The 18723-nt window shown below is 46.5% G+C and overlaps 1 protein-coding gene across 12 annotated transcripts in view; it reads right to left on the bottom strand.

Annotated features, from left to right (window-relative positions):
• The window catches only part of SPIDR (scaffold protein involved in DNA repair), a 415411-nt gene that overhangs the window by 8515 nt on the left and 388173 nt on the right, over positions 1 to 18723 (bottom strand). For 9 of the 12 annotated variants that reach the window (XM_021672883.2, XM_021672887.2, XM_021672884.2 and 6 more), the window contains 3 exons: positions 12336 to 12546; positions 11576 to 11728; positions 411 to 504 (listed from right to left, as the gene is read on the bottom strand). In XM_021672883.2, coding sequence (XP_021528558.2) covers positions 411 to 504; positions 11576 to 11728; positions 12336 to 12546 — 458 coding nt within the window. Of the gene's footprint in view, positions 1 to 410; positions 3242 to 10142; positions 11502 to 11575; positions 11729 to 12335; positions 12547 to 18723 lie in introns of those variants that run through there. The other 3 variants (XR_002478925.2, XM_064384159.1, XM_021672886.2) reach the window with 3 other exon arrangements.

The following is an 18723-nucleotide window of genomic DNA, read 5'->3' as shown; positions in this document are numbered from 1 at the left end:
CGGCACAGTGGGGTGGGGAGGGACATCTGTCCAGTAGCTGCTCACTGTCAACGTGGTCTCTGTAAACGCCTGCACATTTCACAAAGGCCAAGCTGTACAGTTACCAAGTTGGTCTCACTCATTCATGTTTGTCCTATTTATCTTTATTCTCCTGACTGATAATAAAGGAGGTGGGGACAAAAACTAGCACTTTTATCTCGTAAGAGGAGCCGTGCAAGAAACAGCAGAAATCTCAGTGAGGAAAACCCACCAGGCTCCAGGAGCCTCTTCCCTTGCCGCTCAGCAGAGGCGGGGGCTGCCCCTTGAGCTCTCGGGGGAGTCACCCGAGGCAGCAAGGCCCAGGCTCTGGGGCTGGGTTGCTGCTGTGCCCTTTGGGTTCCAGAGTTTTCAGGACAGCCCCGTCCCTTTACCTGTCTTCCGGCCTCTGTTCCAATCTCCCGTTGCCACACCGGTCACACACAGGCCATGAGAAAGCAGTGCTCTCGTCCACGCCAACCACAGTGCCTAGACCCCAGGGAAGAAAAGCCCACTCAGAGGTGCTTCTGCCCCTCCGGCTCCTCTGCTCCTCCACGTGCAGATGACAACGTGAGGGGCCTTGTGATTTTTTCCTTACTTGTGAGTTTATATAAATGCTCCTAAGTTTTTATAATTTCCATTTATTGTACAAAGAAAAATTATGCCAATAAGACGTAGGATTTAAAACTTGCCCGCGTATCACCACCTAACCGAAGTCTTTTCACTGGGACCCTGCCCCAGATGCACAGGTGGTTGGATCGCCACAGTGGAGCCGCCTGTGTGCCGTCTCGTCCTTTCTGGCTGCTGGAAGACTGTGCTCTCTCACTGATGCTCCTCCGAGGTGCCCCGTCACAGTCCCTCGAACATTCCCCATATGGCATACTTAGGTCTGTGCTTGTTCTTAACACAGTAATGAGTGTCTGAGCTGTGACTGTGCCACTGCACTCCAGCCTGGGAGACAGGGAAGACCCTGTCCCCCACCTCCTCCCCCGCAAAAAAAAAATGAAATAAATTGACAAATGAAAGACATCTGAGACGTGTGTCAGAGACACCCCTGGGCTTCCCAGAGGGTCACGGAAGGCTTCCTGAGGAAGGGGGTGAGGGGGTCCACCAGCCAGCCAGTGCAGGCCACATGGGGCCTTGGCCGACTGTGCACACCACGGCCAGGGTGAGGCCGGGTGAGCTTGCTCGGTGCTTGCTGGGGATTGAGATGGTTTGATTTTCCTGGATGTGAAGCATTGTACTATCATCTAGAGAGAGCGGCGAATCACAGACATCCTTGTTGAAAAGTGGTGAAATTAGATGTTTGAAGAAAAAGTAAAAGGAAGTTTCTAGAACAATAGAAGGGTCTTCCTTTCCACTCTTGGAGCAAAAAAATTTCATTCCGCACTAGAATAAGCGTTAGGAGAAATGTATCTTTAGAGGATAAAGCACAGGAATGAGAATGAGTAGGCTTGGTTTATTAAAGTGCATTCACGCAACACATACTTGACTGACGTTTAAAAAATGAAAATAATAGATCTTGATTTTGAAAAGGCCAATGACACTGTCAAAGCGAGTCAAAGCGATGAAAAGCAAAGTCAATCAAGGCTCATAATGGGGCGGGAACACGGTGTCGACTAATTCACGACAGGCAGGCGCATGAGGAGGCACAAAGGGAAAACAGTGGCCGCGTCCGCACGTCCCGTGCCACCCGGCTCCCGCCCAGGGCCTGCGGGCCCAGCACTCCCTGCTTTACCCGGTGCCTGGTCAATGACTGCGACCTTAATTAATAAAAAGTAGACTGCTACAAGTTCCTTTTTATCCTCGGATATCCATGGGTGTTAACAGCATTTATGTTATGTGGGATTAAGCAGTTTCCTTCCAATTGGAGAACAAGGCAGGAGTTGAGGAAATGCATTTCATCTGAGGTCCGTAAGCCACTGGAAATCTTTTCTGGCAGCCCTAAATACATTTCAAGAGATGGCTGGGAAGTGTGAGATTAAACAGTCGTTGAAATGAGCATCAGAAAGAAGAAGACAGTTCACATCAGGGTTGAGGACACCACAATCATGAGCTTGCCAGCAGTTTGCTATTAAGTTGCTGCTTGTCTTATGTGCAGAAATGTCTTGTAATTAGGTTTGGGAACGCGGTATCGCTCAGTTACAAACATATCTTTTTAAAAAGGTCCTTTCAAAGGGTCCTCAGGATGGTGGGCCTGGCGTTCACCCCAAGCTGGTGCACACATTTCTTCAGTAACTTGACCTCTGCGATGCCCTCTTCCTCCCTATCTCCAGATGGAAAGAAGTCAGGGCTCACAAGTCTCTCTTCAGAGGCTGGAACCTGGTTTTAGACAGGACTTCGCCTCGCTTTCTGCATCCCTTCCCGCAGCCCTGCGCCAGGTCCCATGGCTACTGAGTGGTGGATAGAGAGGTGGTGAGCAGTGTGAGGGAGGGAAAAGCCGTGCTACAAAATGATTTCAGCCCAGAAGACACAGCAGAAAGACGTTTCCACACATCCCAGAGCTGCCATTCAGGGAGCACAGAGATGAGGAGGCTTGTGATGCCAGCAAGGAGTGAGCACCTCCCGTTCACCCTGTCACTGAGGCTTGGATGGACAGAGGGATGCTGCCAGCTCTCAGTGAGTGAGTGCTCCATGCTCAGAATATGTCAGGGTCTTTTTAAGCTCTGCTCAGAGAGAATATTCAGTATTTAGCCATCTGAGACCCAGAAGCTCAGCTGGTTCAGCTGCTGATGAGAGCTGCCCAAGCCCTAGCACCAGCTCTCTGCAGATGTGAAGGAGTCCCCTTGGAGCCATGCAGGGGACATGTCATCACTGAGACCTTCCGGGCCAGGGCAGGGAGGAGCAGATCAAGGCTGAGGTGCTGAGATGGGGGCAGCTGCTATTGTCAAAGAGCAGTGAGGGCTCCAGCCCTGGATGGATCTGATGGAGTTGGGCAGGCCTGTGGCTGGCTGGCGTGCAAGCTGAGGACTGGTAAGTGCAGGTCACTGCCCAGCTGCTACCTCGCTATGGACATTCCTGTACAGGAGGCTTGGATAATTTCTGCGGTTTTGCAGCTGGGGCTTTGTTCTCTCTTAATGCCCAGTTGACTGGTTCTCATTAGAGGATCTGGCAGCACTTGGCGCTGCCTCTGTGATAAGTCTGATTACAAATCTTGAGCCCTACGTGTGGGCCTGCAGCGCAGCTGTGGAGCAGGCCTGGCAGCAGAAGAGGCCCACAGGGAATGCTACGTGAAAATGGCAACATATGAGGAAAATGAAATGTTAAAAATGTGGATCTATGTAAAGAAAGGAAGAATATTAGAGAAGGAATAAATGAAGGCGAAATAAAGTTACTTATCGAATTCTAAATCGATAGAAAAGATAATCGTTTATTTAAATAATAATAATGTAATCAGTGATTACACCTTTCGAGTGAGTGAGGTGCCTAACAGCAGTGTTACGTGGAGTGGGAAGGAATAAAGGACCTGGGAACACTCTCGAGACGAGACACCCGCATCACCTGTGAAGCAGGACGGTGTTATCTGAAAGTGGACTTGACTGGCTATAAAGTGTATTGCAAACTCCAGGGCAACCACTAGAAAAACTTAAAAATAAGTAAAATTGATATTTTGAAAGAAAAGTGAAAACAGAATCACAATATTCAATAAAAATGAGAATAGGCAGAAAGAGAGTGGAAGACAAAAAAAAAAAAAAAAAGAAATGAGGGGGGCAATGAATAGAAACCAGTTATAAACACAGTTGACATTATCTCAGTCTCAAGGCTGCAGTAAGCTATGATCACACCTATGCGCTCCAACCTGGACAATCCTGTCTCAAAAAAATTAAAACCAAAATATGATCAGGCATTTGAGAGCAGCCTGGACAACATAACAAGACCCCGTCTCAAAAATAAAAATAAAAAATCCAAGACACTTCTGGTTCCACGCATTTCAGACATGAGATTCTCAACTTGTATAATCATAATAATTAAATACCATTTACTGATTTTCATCTTTCAGACTCAACCCGTAGACGATGCGTGCAAAGCTTTATTATAGTCATAGAACAGAATGTTATCAACTTTAATAATATAAAGTGCAGATGCAAAGGAAGAGTGGAATAGAAGAAGGGGAGGAGAGCTAACATTCTTTTGTTCTGAAGTGACACTACCTCTAGCAAACGGAGCAACAAACCCCTCTGGCTAACAGTATAGTCAATGGTGAGAAGCTAACCCTTAAGATTAAGAACAGGGCAAGGATGTCTCCACTGTGGCTATTCTACATGGTACCGATAATCCCAGCTAATGCAGCAAGACAAGAAAATAAAAGAAAAGGTCCACAGACTGAGAAGACAGAAAGAAAACTGTTCACAGATGACCTAGTTTTCAATGTAGAAAATCCCAAAGAAACGACAAAAACTACTGGAAACTAAGTGATTACAGCCAAGTTGCAGGGTTAATACCAAACAGTTACTATATATATAAAGATGTCAGTTTTTCCCAACCTGATCTGTAGACTCAACACAATCCCCAATCAAAATCCCATCAAGTTATTTTGTGGATATCAACAAGTTGATTCTGAAGTTTATCTGGAGAGGCAAAATGACCTAGAATAGCCAAAACATACTGAAGAACAAGAACAAAGTAGGAAAACTGACAGCACCCGACTCTGAGACTTAAAAGTTGCAATAATTGAGACAGGTACCGGTACGAAAAGAACAAACAGATCAAGGGACACAGTATAGACCCTCATAAATACAGTCACCTGATTTTTGACAAAGGAACAAAGACAGGCCAGGCGTGGTGGCTCATGCCTGTAATCCCAGCACTTTGGGAGGCCGAGGCGGGTGGATTACCTGAGGTCAGGGGTTCAAGACCAGCCTGGCCAACATAGCGAAACCCTGTGTCTACTAAAAATACAAAAATTAGCCTGGTGTGGTGGTGAGTGCCTGTAATCCCAGCTACTTGAGAGGCTAAGGCAGGAGAATCGCTTGCACACCACTACACTCCAGCCTGGGTGACCGAGTGAGACACCATCTCAAGAAAAAAAAAAAGTATGAAAAGACAAGCCATGAGCTGGGAAAAATATTTTCAAAAGATACATCTGATCGAGGACTATTAACTTTTAAAACTCAACAATAAGAAAATGAACAACCCAGTTAAAAAATAGGCAAATGATTTGAACAGACAAATCATCAAAGAGGAACCACATGAAAAGATGCTCAATGTCATACGTCATCAAGGAACTGCAAATTGAAGCCACAATGTACATGCCTATGAGAACGGCCACAATCCAAAACAGTGGTAACACCAAATGCTGGTGAGGATGTGGATCAAGAGGAGCTCTTATTCGTTGCCGGCGGGGACGCAAAACGATACAGCCAACTTTGGAAGACAGTTTAGCAGTTACTTCCAAAACCAAACATGATCCAGCAATCATACTTCTTGGTATTTACCCACATGAGTTGAAAACGCATGTTCACACAAAAACCTGCCCACACATGTTTATAGCAGCCTTATTCATAATTGCCAAAACTTGGAAGCAGACCAGAAAACTGTGGCACATCCATGCGACGGAATACTACTCAGTGCTAAAAAGAAATGAGACATCAAGCAATGACAAGATGTGGAGGACCCTTAAACGCGTATTGCTAAGTGAAATAAGCTGATCTGAGAAGGCTGCAAACCGTATGATTCCAACTATATGACATTCCGGAGAAGGCCAGACTACAGGGTTGCCGGTGCCACGTTGGTGGGGAGGGAGGGATGAAGAGCCAGGCACAGGATTCTTAGGGTGTGAAGTTGTTCTGAATGATACAGTAATGGTAATGGTAGCACACGGTCTCATACATCTGTCAAAACCAACAGAACTGTACAACACAAACAGAGAATGCTGGCCCCCCTGGGTGTCGGGGTGCACGGGAGCCCTGGCTCCCCTAAATGTAGAGCATCAGGTTCCTTGAGTGTGGGTTGACTCTGGGAGATCTGGGGTCCCTGGCTTCCCCGGGTGTGAGGAGCATTGAGGCCCTGGCTCCTACGGCACCCTCCCCATGTTAGCCCAGCGCCTGGGCCAGCTGTAGCTGCTTGGAGAAGGCAAATCCCCTGCTGCTGGCAATGCTGGCTGTAATGAGACTGCCCGGATATAACACCTGGTGCTTACATCCTTTCCATGAAGCTTAGGACGGCAGGGATGCCTCCTCCCTCCTCAGGCCACTAAAGTGACTTTGGTTCCCTAGGACATTTAGTAACTGATGTGAGAGGCCTAGAACTTCTCACTGGCAAACCAATGGTGCCTGTGTTCAGTGCTGTCTCTGTGCCCTGTGGGCCAACTCCCCCAAAACCCACTGCCTTCCTTCTCACTACCTCACCTCAGCCTTCACCCACAGCTCTCTCACAAGGAGGACCTGTGAGGGTTTCCAACTTTTCTTTATTAAAAAGGAGCCCTGGGTCGGGGAAGGGAGAGCACCAAGAAGAACAGCTAATGGGTGCTGGGCCTAATACCTGGGTGATGGGTTCATCTGTGGAGAAACCACTATGGCACATGTTTACCTATTTAACAAGCCTGCACATGTACCAGAACTGAAAAGGTGAGGGAGAACAAAGAATCCCGCCACTGCCTGGCCAAGACCATATTTCTATTCTTCAGTATTTCCCTAGAAGAAAACAAAGTTTATCGGGAATGTTTGAATGTCCTACTGTGGTTTACACTTTATAGAATAAAATTTTAGCAATGTACAATGAAAAAAAGAAAGGGGACTTAAACCGTGAGGATAGCAATTCATCTCCTGACTAGTGCCCATGTTAAACAAATGAAATAAAAAGACTCTTTCCTCTAATGAGGTACAGAAAAAAGAAAAAAGAGCCAAAGATAAGCAGTTTAAGCGTATTTCTTAAGTGAATCTGAGAAAGGTAAAAGTGTCACATACAACTGGCTTAGTCAGAAATGTTGATCCCACCAACTTACAAAATTAGAGCACAGAAAATAAAACGCCCCTTTTCATCTTAATACCTGCAAAATACATGAACTCACCGGACTGTGTTTTCCTCCCCTGTTTAGAAATCTTGCTTCTTTGCTTAGGGTTGGGAAGAGTGCTGAGTGAGCAGAGGACACGTGCACGTGAGGGTCTCTGTATGTGACTGATACGATGCCCTCTCTACTGCACACGGAGGCAATCACGCACTTTAATAGAGCACGCCTCCGCTCTTACTGTCCATTCACACCTTGGAATAAAAACGCAGATCCCGGCTGCAAGCTTTGCAATGTGGCTTGGGTGGACTGGACACGGGGAAGCCAGCCTCTGGAGTCCTTCAGTGTGTCCGTACGTGGACACGGGGCTTGGGCCTGTGCAGCTGTTTTTGATGAAGGAGGGCAGCAGAGCCTCTCTCATTTTAGAAAGGTTTACAGTCAGCGAAGCCCACAGAGATCTGAAGGCAGCAGCCAAGTGTTAGGAATGGTACCTTGTGCTGCTCTCCTGCCAGTGCTTAGGTGCTTAAGGCTCTCAACTGCGGATCTCTGGAACACCTAAATTCGCTATCAGGAACAGAGCTTTATGTGCCTATTGATTACATTACACATACTTAGTTCTTACCACCCATATGAAGGTTCAGTTTGAGTGAGGTGGGGCCTAAGGATGGCTGAGCCTCATCAGTGTTCCCAGCTGCTGTCACCACAGCTAATGCCCAACAGGGAGGTCGCTGCACTAAGTCACACGAGGCTGCATCTGGCCACCTAGAGCAAAGTTCCCTCAGCATACCAACGGCCAGGCAAAAGAGAGGAGTGTCGGCCTCTGTGTGCACCCCTGTGGCGCTCACTGGCTGTAGTTAGGAATGCGTCAGGGACACCCTCCTTGGGGTTCTTCAGGCACATAATTACTCATGAGACACTGCTGTGGGCGGTGGCAATTCTTATGGTCATAGAATAACAGGGTCCCATTCGGCCTAACTGGGGTGTGGCATGGCAGTGACTTTCAGACCCGGAGCTGAGACCTCCACTGTGGGATGTTCTCTCTCTGTGCCCCTGGCCCATCCTGGGTGGGAGAACAGGTAGCAACCAATGAAGAGAAGGAAGGTGGAAGGGGTGTCCTTATAGAAGCCCTGGAGACCAAACAGCTCTGGAAGCAGGTGACGGGTCACTGCCAAAGGCACACAAATAGCGCATGCGCCCCAGGGAGCAGACTGCACCCCTCGGCGCCATGTGCCCTGTCCTTGTAGTCCGCTCAGGGCTGCACTGCTGCCCTACACCAAGGGGCAGCTCCATGCTGGCTCCCATGGGCCAGGCAGTCTGCGCTACCCCTGCAGACCCTTTGCCCTCTACCTCTTCCTGCCAATCATCTCTTGCTGCTTTGCATCATAGTCTATGGGGCTGCAGAATTTCTTCATTAAAAAATCCAACCATATAATCTCCTCCACATGACCAGGGAAAGCAGAGCGATACACAAACAACTGGGTCCCCTGCCGCCCTTCTTGGTCCCTGCCCCTCTCCCAGAACTGGAAAGGGTTTATAACTGCTCCCAGCACTTCTGTGGGTTTTCCATGTGCCCTTCTACCAGCTCTTACGGCCTTATCCAACTCTGCTTGACAAATTCTGATGGTCCTAAGGCCACCCACCCACTGCAGTCGCTGGCTGCAGCCCTCAGACCTCCCTCTGACATCCCTCCCTCCCTTCCTGACTCCTGGTACCAGTACTGAGATGCCTCAGAGCTTCAAAGCCCCTGAAGCCTCCTGCACTTTATCTCATTTAATTCTCAACTGTGGTTTGAGGCTGATTCCATGAGCCGTATTTAACAGATGAGAAAATGGAGGACCCATATGAGCCATCACCCCATAACTGCAGTTATGCGTGAGCATTAGCCCCAAAAGGAGATGCACGGAAGAGAAAATCCAAATGGCCTCAACACAGTGAAAAGAAGGTGGAAGCAACAATGGAATCATAGGAGTTTCTGTTCATCAACAATTACAAAACATCAGGAACTAGTTACAGGGAGGGGTGAGGAAAACCAGCCATCTTAGACATTAGGAAGTCTGAATTTTGATATGCTTTCTGTTAACTAATTTACCAAAATCTTTTACTGTTAAAGATGTATGAACCAGCTGGGTACGGTGGCTCACACCTGTAATCCCGGCACTTTGGGAGGCCGAGGTGGGTGGATCACCTGAGGTCAGGAGTTCGAGACCAGCCTGGCCAACATAGCAAAACCCTGTTTCTATTAAAAATACAAAAAGTAGCCAGGTGTGGTGGTGCGCGCCTGTAATCCCAGCTACTTGGGGAAGCTGAGGCAGGAGACTCTCTTGAACCTAGTAGGCAGAGGCTGCAGTGAGTTGAGATCACGACACTGCATTCCGGCCAGGGTGCTACAGTGAGACTCTGTCTCAGAAAAACACAATAACAACAACAAAAAAAGAAGATGCACAAACCCCTAGTGTAGCTGCTTTGGAGCATCCTGGTGATCTTCAAAAAGGTTAAATGCAGGGTTACCGTATGACTGGGCAATCCCAGCCCTGGATTCATACCCCAAATTTCAAAACAGGTGCTCAAACAAAATCTCGTCCATGAGTGTTCACAGCAGCCAAAAGGTAGAAACAACCTAAGTAAGGCAAGAATAAGACGTGGCGTATCTGGACAATGAAATGCCATTCTGCCATAACAGGAATGCACGGGGCATTGTGGGTGAACCTTGAAACCGTTACGCTGAGTGCAAGACGCCAATCATGAACCACTACACAGTATATTAGGTTTGTGAAAAAGCACGCTCAGCTCTTTCCCTTACTTTTAATGGCAAAAACCGCAATTACTTTTGCACCAGCCGAAATATTATTCCAGTTAACATGAAATGTCCAGAACAGGCTGGGCGTGGTGGCTCATGTCTGTAATCCCAGCACTTTGGGAGGCTGAGGTGGGCGGGTCACCTGAGGTCAGGAGTTCAAGACCAGTCTTGCCAATATGATGAAACCCTGTCTCCACTAAAAATACAAAAATTAGCTGGGCATGGTGGTATGTGCCTATAATCCCAGCTCCTTGGGAGGCTGAAGCAGGAGAATTGCTTGAACCGGGGAGGCGGAGGTTTCAGTGAGAAAAGATTACACCACTACACTCCAGCCCGGGTGACAGAGTGAGACTCCATCTCAAAAAAAAAAAAAAAGTTCAGAATAGGCAAATTCATAGACTCGAACAGTAGAGTGGTGGTTTCCTAAGACCAGTATGTGGGAGGGTGGTTGGTAACGGGGCATGACTGATAATGGGTTTGAGTTTTTGTTCTAAAATTAGACTGTAGTGATGTTTGCATAATTCTGTGAATACTAAAAACACTTTAAATGAGTGAATTATAGGGTATTACTGAGTTATAGCTCAATAAAATTGTTTAAAGAGTCCACGAACCCCAACCTGCTGAAATCCTCCTTTACAGAAATCGGTAGGGACTGATATCCAAGAATGTTTTTACAGCCTTGTTTAATAATTGCAAAAACGTGAGAAATTCTGGGTGTCCACGACTGGAGGGAGAGTCTGTCCATATGAAGGGATGCTATGTGACAATTAAACTCTTGAGTTAGGTCTCTCTCCCTACCTGGACACACATCCCTGCTAGAGGGAAGCAAGTGAGTATCTGACTAGCTGTGTCTCCTGGGTGCACCAACGCAGCAGGAAGCTGGGGATGGAGGGTGGGCTGTTACCTTTATCGTCATTTATTTTTCACTAGTTCCACTAGACATGTATGACTTTTATTACTAAGTTTTATAAAGTAAAAAAAGAGAATATTAATGCTATTTTCAGCTCCAGACTCACATATCCCATCAGCTGCTGAACATCTCAGATGTATACAAAACACAGAAACTCTCCAGATAGAACTGAGCGGGTCCCCTCAAAGCTGACCTCGCCTGCCACATCCTACTTAATGAGCAGCACCACAGTCACCTCGTCTGAGCCCGGAGCTCAGAGATAGTCAGCTATGTCTTTTGCCTCCATCTATGCCCAATTCATTGCTCAACCTTCTGATTTCCCTAAGTCCACCCCAGATTTCCTTTTCTACCTCTGCCTCCATTGCCACCTAGCCCCTCCACTCTGCTCTGCAGGGAGGACATCAGACCAGGCCGCCTGTGCCAGTGACAGAGCGCACTCCTGACACCACCGGCCTGAGCTTGCGCTCGGCTCCATCTGGCTGCCTGTCCTGCCTCTTCCTGGGCACCCCTGCTCACCAGCTCTCTCATGCCAGTGGCCTTCTGAAGTCCCGCTCTCTTCCCAGGAATGTTCCTCCTGCTCTATCCCTGACCTAAGTAGTCCCTCTATGCTTCAGATCTCAGCTTGAGACTCCGGTCTTTGGGACGCCTTCCCTGACCTCCCCGACAAGACACGGGCCCAGGTATCAGTGGCTGGAGCACTCGGGGCCTGAGGGCTAGGCCTGTCTGTGCTCACCTGATTCACATCCTTCTGACTCGAGTCTGATACCAAGAACAACTTCTGCTTTTGTTCCTTATGTATCCAGTGTCTGGAACTTAGCGGGTGCTCCACAATCCTTGTTGAACAAATGAGTAAATGCAAATGAGTTAACAAAGTATAAACACCATTTCCTGTGAGACGGCTGCCTACCTTGAACACTGCAGATGGAGTTGACAGGTGTGGCAGAGTCCAGGCTGTCGAGCGTCACCGGGCCAGGCAGCTCACAGGAGCTTACGCCAGAGCCCACACTCAAAAGGGGCTTCTGAAGCAAGAGGACAGTCCTTTCAGCACAAACGATCCGACCTGCCGACACAGACACTTCAGGTTATTGAGGCCTTGACGAAAAACGTGAATTGTGCCAATAATGGCAGTCTCCTTTGCCACCACTAGAGTCATGTAGGTGAGGGTGCAGGTACGAGACTGTCCAGCAGCACGATGCACTGTGTGTGCACACTCCAAACCCCGTGTGCAAAGCTAAAAAAGCACTCAGATGTGAGATTCAAGTCACCCCAGAAAGGGTAAATTACGTGGAATGTGAATTATGTCTCAATAAAAATGTAAAAAGATAGCTTAGGCAGGATTTTAGTTTGATCCCTGGAAAAAGGGGTTGGCTGATCTAAGTATACGCATTTATCATATTCTAGCTTTTGGTTTGTTTGTGGATTCTGCAGCAGCACGGGAGGCCACCAGCAGACAGTTCTGGAGTGAGAATAGCATCTCCACAGAGCTGGTTCTGCCCAGGTGGCTGCCACAGGGTCAGTGAAGGCTGGTACACGAGCCATGTCTGTGATGGGCTCCCTGAAACGCCGGCAGTGTCCAAGCAACATGGAGGCATCCAGAGGCCACAAGAGCTATTCTATGGGCACCTAACAGCCGCCCCTGCACCCGAGCTGTGGAGAAGCAAGCATACCCTGGTCTCGGAGAGCATCTTTGAAGAGAATGCTGTGAGGGGCAGTCCCAGCCAGTGCCTCCAAGACTTCCGGGTCCAGCACACACAAGGGGGTCACATAGACCAGCAGGGTTTTGGGGAGCCTGGGGTCACTCTCCTCCTTCGTTTGCAGGGTGACATCGGTCACCAGTAGCCAGATCTCCCTTTGCTCCAGAAAAAGCAGAGTCTTTAGCTACAATTTGAAGACACAATAAAGATTAACTATCATACCAAAAAGGTTTTAAAGGCATTTAAAAGCAAAAGTTATATATACACTACAATTTAAGATGTTATTTTAAATACACTTTAGAACATACACTAGACTTTGCACATCTTGGTCACTAGCCCCACGTGCCCTAGGGTCCTAGACCTTCCACCTGCTTAAAGGCCTCCTTCGTTGGGAACAGGCCACACTTCCCTGGCAGCATTCCATTCGTCCGCCAACCTCCTCAGGCAGAATCCATTGTTCTTTTCCTCCTGGTCCTGTGTTTATATACTTGAGTGTTAATTACAACGTTGTTTCCTATCTAGTACATACATATTATTCTTTCCAGGCAGTTTAAAGTTTCCCGAGGGTTAGGAATAGATCTTACTTGCCCTCAGACTTTGTACAGGGCCTTGGTATAAAGCAGGTGTTGCAAATTTGTTGTACCTGCAACAGGCTTTATTATTTTCTTTTCTTCTTCTATATTTTTTCTTTTTCATTTTTTTCTTATCTGCAAAACTTGTAATGCCTTTTCGAGTTCCATTAAGCTGGTATTCTGCCCCTTCCTCTTGGTCAGGGCTTAGGATTCAGTAGATGCAAATGGGGCCAAGGATGGTAAGCAGGGGCAGGGCCCGAGGACATGGCTACTTGGAGGTTCAGCTGGTGTTGCTGGCACAGATGGTGTGGTCAGGCTGAGGGTTCCACATGGGTGGTTAACAGGACTGGGCAGAGAAGGTCACTTGCGTGGTCTGTAGCTGAGGGTTGGGGTGAAGGAGGTGGTCTACACTGTCGGGAGGTTGATTACACACAGGAAGTATGAATGTAATATTGAAGAAAATGAAGCCAAGCTTCTCACTGTTGGAAAAGGGAGTTATACATATAGAAACAGGGAAACTTAGAATAAATTGGAAGTACTGGTATGAAATCATGATTTTAGATAAACAGAAATACACAAGTAGATATGGTTATGTATGTGTGTATGTGGAAGAATGGACACACACGTTTCCTTCCTCTGTCCACTGAGAGGGCATAAAGGCAATGACATGCCAATAGCAGCAAGCCCACCTAGAACCCAGATCTTGGCTTCTAAATATCATTCTTAACCAGGCACAGTGGCACAAGCTACTCAGGAGCAATCTCAGCTATTTGGGAGGCTGAGGTGGGAGAATCGCTTGAGCTCAGGAGTTTGAGGCTGTGGTGCACCAAGATCGTGCCTATGAATGGCCACTGCATTCCAGCCTAGTAAACATAGCAAGACGCCATCTCTGAAAAACTAACAAACAAACAAACACTATTCTCCATTAAAATCAACCAGAGCTTCTTGAAAAGATGGCTGATTCCAGAGCACAGAAAGCAAAAGATGAGTGTGACACATCTTACTGTGTCAGAAAATAAGGAGGTACTCAAAGAATGATGGGGATGTGTCCAAAGGACACAGGAGAAAGCTTAAATATGGTAAAACTGAGCATCAAAATGAATACAGTAATAATAGATGCAACTTGCTGAATAAAAGATGAATCCACTGGTCCACACTGATATAAATAAATAAGTGGGCTGGATGCAGTGGCTTATGCCTGTAATCCCAGCAATTTGGGAGGCTGAGGTGGGAGGATTACTTGAGCCCAGGAGTTTGAGACCAGCTGGGGCAACAGAGTGAGACCCCATCTCTACAAAAAAATAAAATAAAGCTGGGTGTGGTGGCAAGTGCCTGTAGTCCCAGCTACTTGGGAGGATGGGGTGGAGAATCGCTTGGGCCCAAGAGGTCAACGTTGCAGTCAGCTGTGACTGTACCACTGCACTACAGCCTAGACGACAGAGCAAGACCCTCCTCTCAAAGAAAAAAAAAAAAGAAAGAAATTTTAAAAAATTGGTGAATATTTCAGGAGGGGCAAAGATTTCTATAAGGTTATCTGAGGTTGGGAGTTCTGAAAGTCTCCAAAGATTTTAGGTGCTCTTTGTAAATAATCTGGATTTGGCCAGTGGCCTCTCTTTCAATCTATTAATGAACCCAAATGTTCTAATCTCCTTTGAATTAACTATGAAATTATCTCTACCATTGGGGTTATGAACATAGTAACAATAAAATCATCTATAAAACGACGTCAATAACTAAAGCAGTACCAGCACTACACTGTGAACATTTAATTAAAAATAGATTTCTTCTCTGGTCAGGCGCGGTGGCTCACGCCTGTAATCCCAGCACTTTGGGAGGCCGAGGCGGGTGGATCACGAGGTCAAGAGATCGAGACCATCCCGGTCAACATGGTGAAATCCCATCTCTACTAAAAATACAAAAAATTAGCTGGGCACGGTGGCGCGTGCCTGTAATCCTGGCTACTCGGGAGGCTGAGGCGGGAGAATTGCCTGAACCCAGGAGGCGGAGGCTGCGGTGAGCTGAGATCGCGCCATTGCAGTCCAGCCTAGGTAACAAAGAGTGAAACTCCGTCTCAAAAAAAAAAAAAAAAAAATTAGCTGGGTGTGATGGTGAACACCTGTAATCCCAGTTACTCTGGAGGCTGAGGCATGAGAATTGCTTGAACCCAGTAGGTGGAGGTTGCAGTGAACTGAGATCATACCTCTGCACTCCAGTCTGGGTGACAGAGCATCTCAAAAAAAAAAAAAAAAAAAAAATTGGTGAATATTTCAGGAAGAGCAAAGATTTCTATGAGATTATCTGAGATTGGAAGTTTTGACAGTCTCCAAAGATTTTAGATGCTCTTTGTAAATACTCTGCATTTGGCCAGTGGTCTCTCTTTCAATCTATTAATGAACCCAAATGTTCTAATCTCCTTTGAAATTAACTATGAAATTATCTCTAGCTGGGCACGGTGGCTCATGCTTATAATCCCAGCACTTTTTTGGAAGTCCGAGATGAGCAGATCACCTGAGGTCAGGAGCTCAAGAACAGCCTGACCAACATGGAGAAACCTCATCTCTACTAAAAATACAAAATTAGCTGGGCATGGTGGTGCATGCCTGCAATCCCAGCTACTCAGGAGGCTGAGGCAGGAGTTGCTTGAACCTGGGAGGCAGAGGTTGCATTGAGCTGAGATTGTGACAATGCTCTCCAGCCTGGGCAACAGAGTGAAATTCTGTCTCAAAAAAAAAAAAAAAGTTTTCTTATTCATAATTGCCAAAACCTGGAAGCAAGCAAAATGTCCTTCAGTAGGTAAATGAGTAACTAAACTGAACTATGTGGTACATCCAGACAATGGAATATTATTCAGTGCTCAAAAGGAAATGAGCTATCTAGCCATGAAAAGTCATGGAAACTTAAATGCATATTATTAAGTGAAAGAAGTCCATCTGAAAGGCTACAGACTGTGAACTTCCAATTTTATACAACATTCTGAAAAGTCAAAACTATGAAGATGGTAAAAATAATGTTTGCCAAGGATTTGTGGGAGGGGAATAGACAGGTGGAGTACAGGCTTTCAGGGGACTGAAACTCCTCCGTGGGACACTATGGTGGTAGATACACGTCATTACATATTTGTGCAAACCCATAAAATTACACCACCAAGAGTGAACCCTCATGTAAACTGTGGACTCTGGGTGAGTATGGTGTGTCAATGTAGGTTCATGAATTGTAAGCAATGTGCCGTCCTGGTAGGGATGTTTGTAATGGAGAGGCCATGCATGAGTGGGAGTAGACAGTGTGTGGAAAATCTCTGTACCTTCCTCTCAATTTTGCTGTGAACCTAAAACTGCTCTAAAAGAAAAAAGTCTAATAAAAATTTTTTTATATCAGGAAAAGTTTTTTTTTTTTTTTTTTTTTGAGATGGAGTCTTGCTCTGTCGCCCAGGCTGGAGTGCAGTGACACAATCTCGCCTCACTGCAACCTCCACCTCCTGGGTTCAAGTGATTTTCCCGCCTCAGCTTCCCGAGTAGCTGGGATTACAGGCACCTGCCATCCATCATGTCCAACTAATTTGTGTATTTTTGGAGAGATGGGGTTTCATGATGTTGGCCAGGCTGGTCTTGAACTCATGACCTCAGGTGATCTACCCACCTTGGCCCCCCAAAGTGCTGGGATTACAGGTGTGAGCCACCACACCCGGCCCAGGAAAAGTATTTCAGCATAGATGATATAGACACCTATAATGCTAGTAATTACACAAAAGTATTACCAAGGTAAATTTATCAGGAAACAATAGCTCTCTCCCATACAAATCTGCCCAGTTAATATCTGACAGAGGCACAACAGCAATTTAATAGAGGAAGGATGATCTATCCACAGATGGTGACGGAATGAATAGATACCCAAAGGTGAAAAAATTAACCTTGACTTACACCACGCACCTCATACAAAACCCAACTCCACACGCATCATGGGCTCGAAGGTAAAGTGTAAAATTAAATATGCTAGAAAAGAACACGAGAGAATAACTCTGGGACGACGACTAGGCAAAGAGACTCGACTTCTCTTAGACTTGACAGCAAAATTGTGATCTGTGAGAGGAAAATTTGGTAAATCTGACCATATCAAAATTAAAAACTTCTACTATGTAAAAAAACCATTAAAAGGATGAAAATATAATTTACAGATCCTCAGAAAATATTGGCAAACCCTGTATCTGACAAAGGATTTGTATTTAGAAAATAGAACTTGAAAGACTCAACAGTAAACTAACAAGGAATCCAATCAGACAATGGTCAAAAGACGTGAACAGGCATTTTACCAAAGAGGACGTATGGATGGAAGTAAACACACGAAAAGTGTTTGGCACTGTTAGTCCTTTGGATGAATCTCCAGATAATACTGTTAGCTGACACCTTATATTTCTTTAATTATTACTATTATTTTTTGAGACAGAGTCTTGCTCTGTCGCCTAGGCTGGAGTGCAGTACAGCGATCTTGGCTCACTTCAACCTCTGCCTCCTGGGTTCAAGTGATTCTCCTACCTCAGCCTCCCGAGTAGCTGGAACTACAGGTGTGCACCACCATGCCCAGTTAATTTTTTGTAGCTTTAGTAGAGATGGCGTTTCACCATGTTGGCCAGGCTGATCTCCAACTCCTGACCTCAGATGATCTGCCCAGCCTAATTTAAAAACATTTTAAATAGAGGCAGAGCCTCACTATGTTGACCAAGGTGGTCTTGGGCTCCCCTGGCCTCAAGTGATCCTTCTGTCTCAGCGTCCGAAAGTGCTGAGATTACAGGTGTGAGCCACCATGCCCGGCCACTGCTAACACCTTGATTTCAGACTTCTGGCCTCTGGAAGTGTGAGAGAAGACATTTCTGTTGTTTTAAGCTACCTGGTATTTGGAACTTTGTATGGTAATCCTAGGAAACTAATACAGATACGTATTGCATGTAACGACTTTAAGATAACATAATTATAATGACAGAGAACGTGTGAGTGGTCGCCGGGGCTAGGGACAGAAAAAGGATGGACATGGCTATGACAGGGAACACAGGAGTCGGTGGTGATGGCACAGCAGAGGATTCTGACTGCAGGGACGGCGATGCAAGGCTGAGCACACGGCACAGCTGCGCAGAAGCTGCATGCACACACACACGCAGGGCACGCACGGCTGCTGAAACCTGAATGGGCTCCACGGAGTGTGACCATGTCGGTTTGTTTGTTTTGGTTTTTACTGTGGTCACTGTGGGTGTGGGACACTGGCATGGGGGTGGAGGGGTGCACTAGACCCCCCTGCATATTTCTTTGCAACCTACTGTGAAACTATAATTATTATAAAATAAAAGTTAAATAAGAAAACTATCTTTTTCACCTTCACGACTTAGTCATTAGTTTAAAAGAAATACAACTGGATTTTTTTTTTTTGAGACAAGGTCTTACTCTGTCACCCAGGTCGGAGTGCAGTGGTGCAATCACAGCTCACTGGAGCAACTTCCTGGGCTCAAGGCATCCTCTCATGCCAGCCTCCCAAGTAGCTGGAACGATAGGGATGCAGCGCCATGCCTGGCTAATTTTTTATTTTTTGTAGAGATGGGGTGCTGCTATGTTGCCCAGGCTGGTCTGGAACTCCTGACCTCAAGAGATCCTCTTGCCTCAGCCTCCCAAAGTGCTAGGATGACAGGTGAGAGCCACCACACCTGGTCTGGGTCTGCTTTTATGACTCAAGTTCCAGCAATGACTCATGGTGCCATCCTGAAAGTCAATCTTCACTGCCAAGGATGCAGGCTACTGGCTTAACCA

This window comes from Aotus nancymaae, unplaced genomic scaffold (assembly GCF_030222135.1).
Source record: "Aotus nancymaae isolate 86718 unplaced genomic scaffold, 86718_ANA_hifiasm-v0.15.2.pri h1tg000036l, whole genome shotgun sequence".
Taxonomy (NCBI): Eukaryota; Metazoa; Chordata; class Mammalia; order Primates; family Aotidae; genus Aotus; species Aotus nancymaae.
This window is presented reverse-complemented; position numbering and strand designations above follow the sequence as displayed.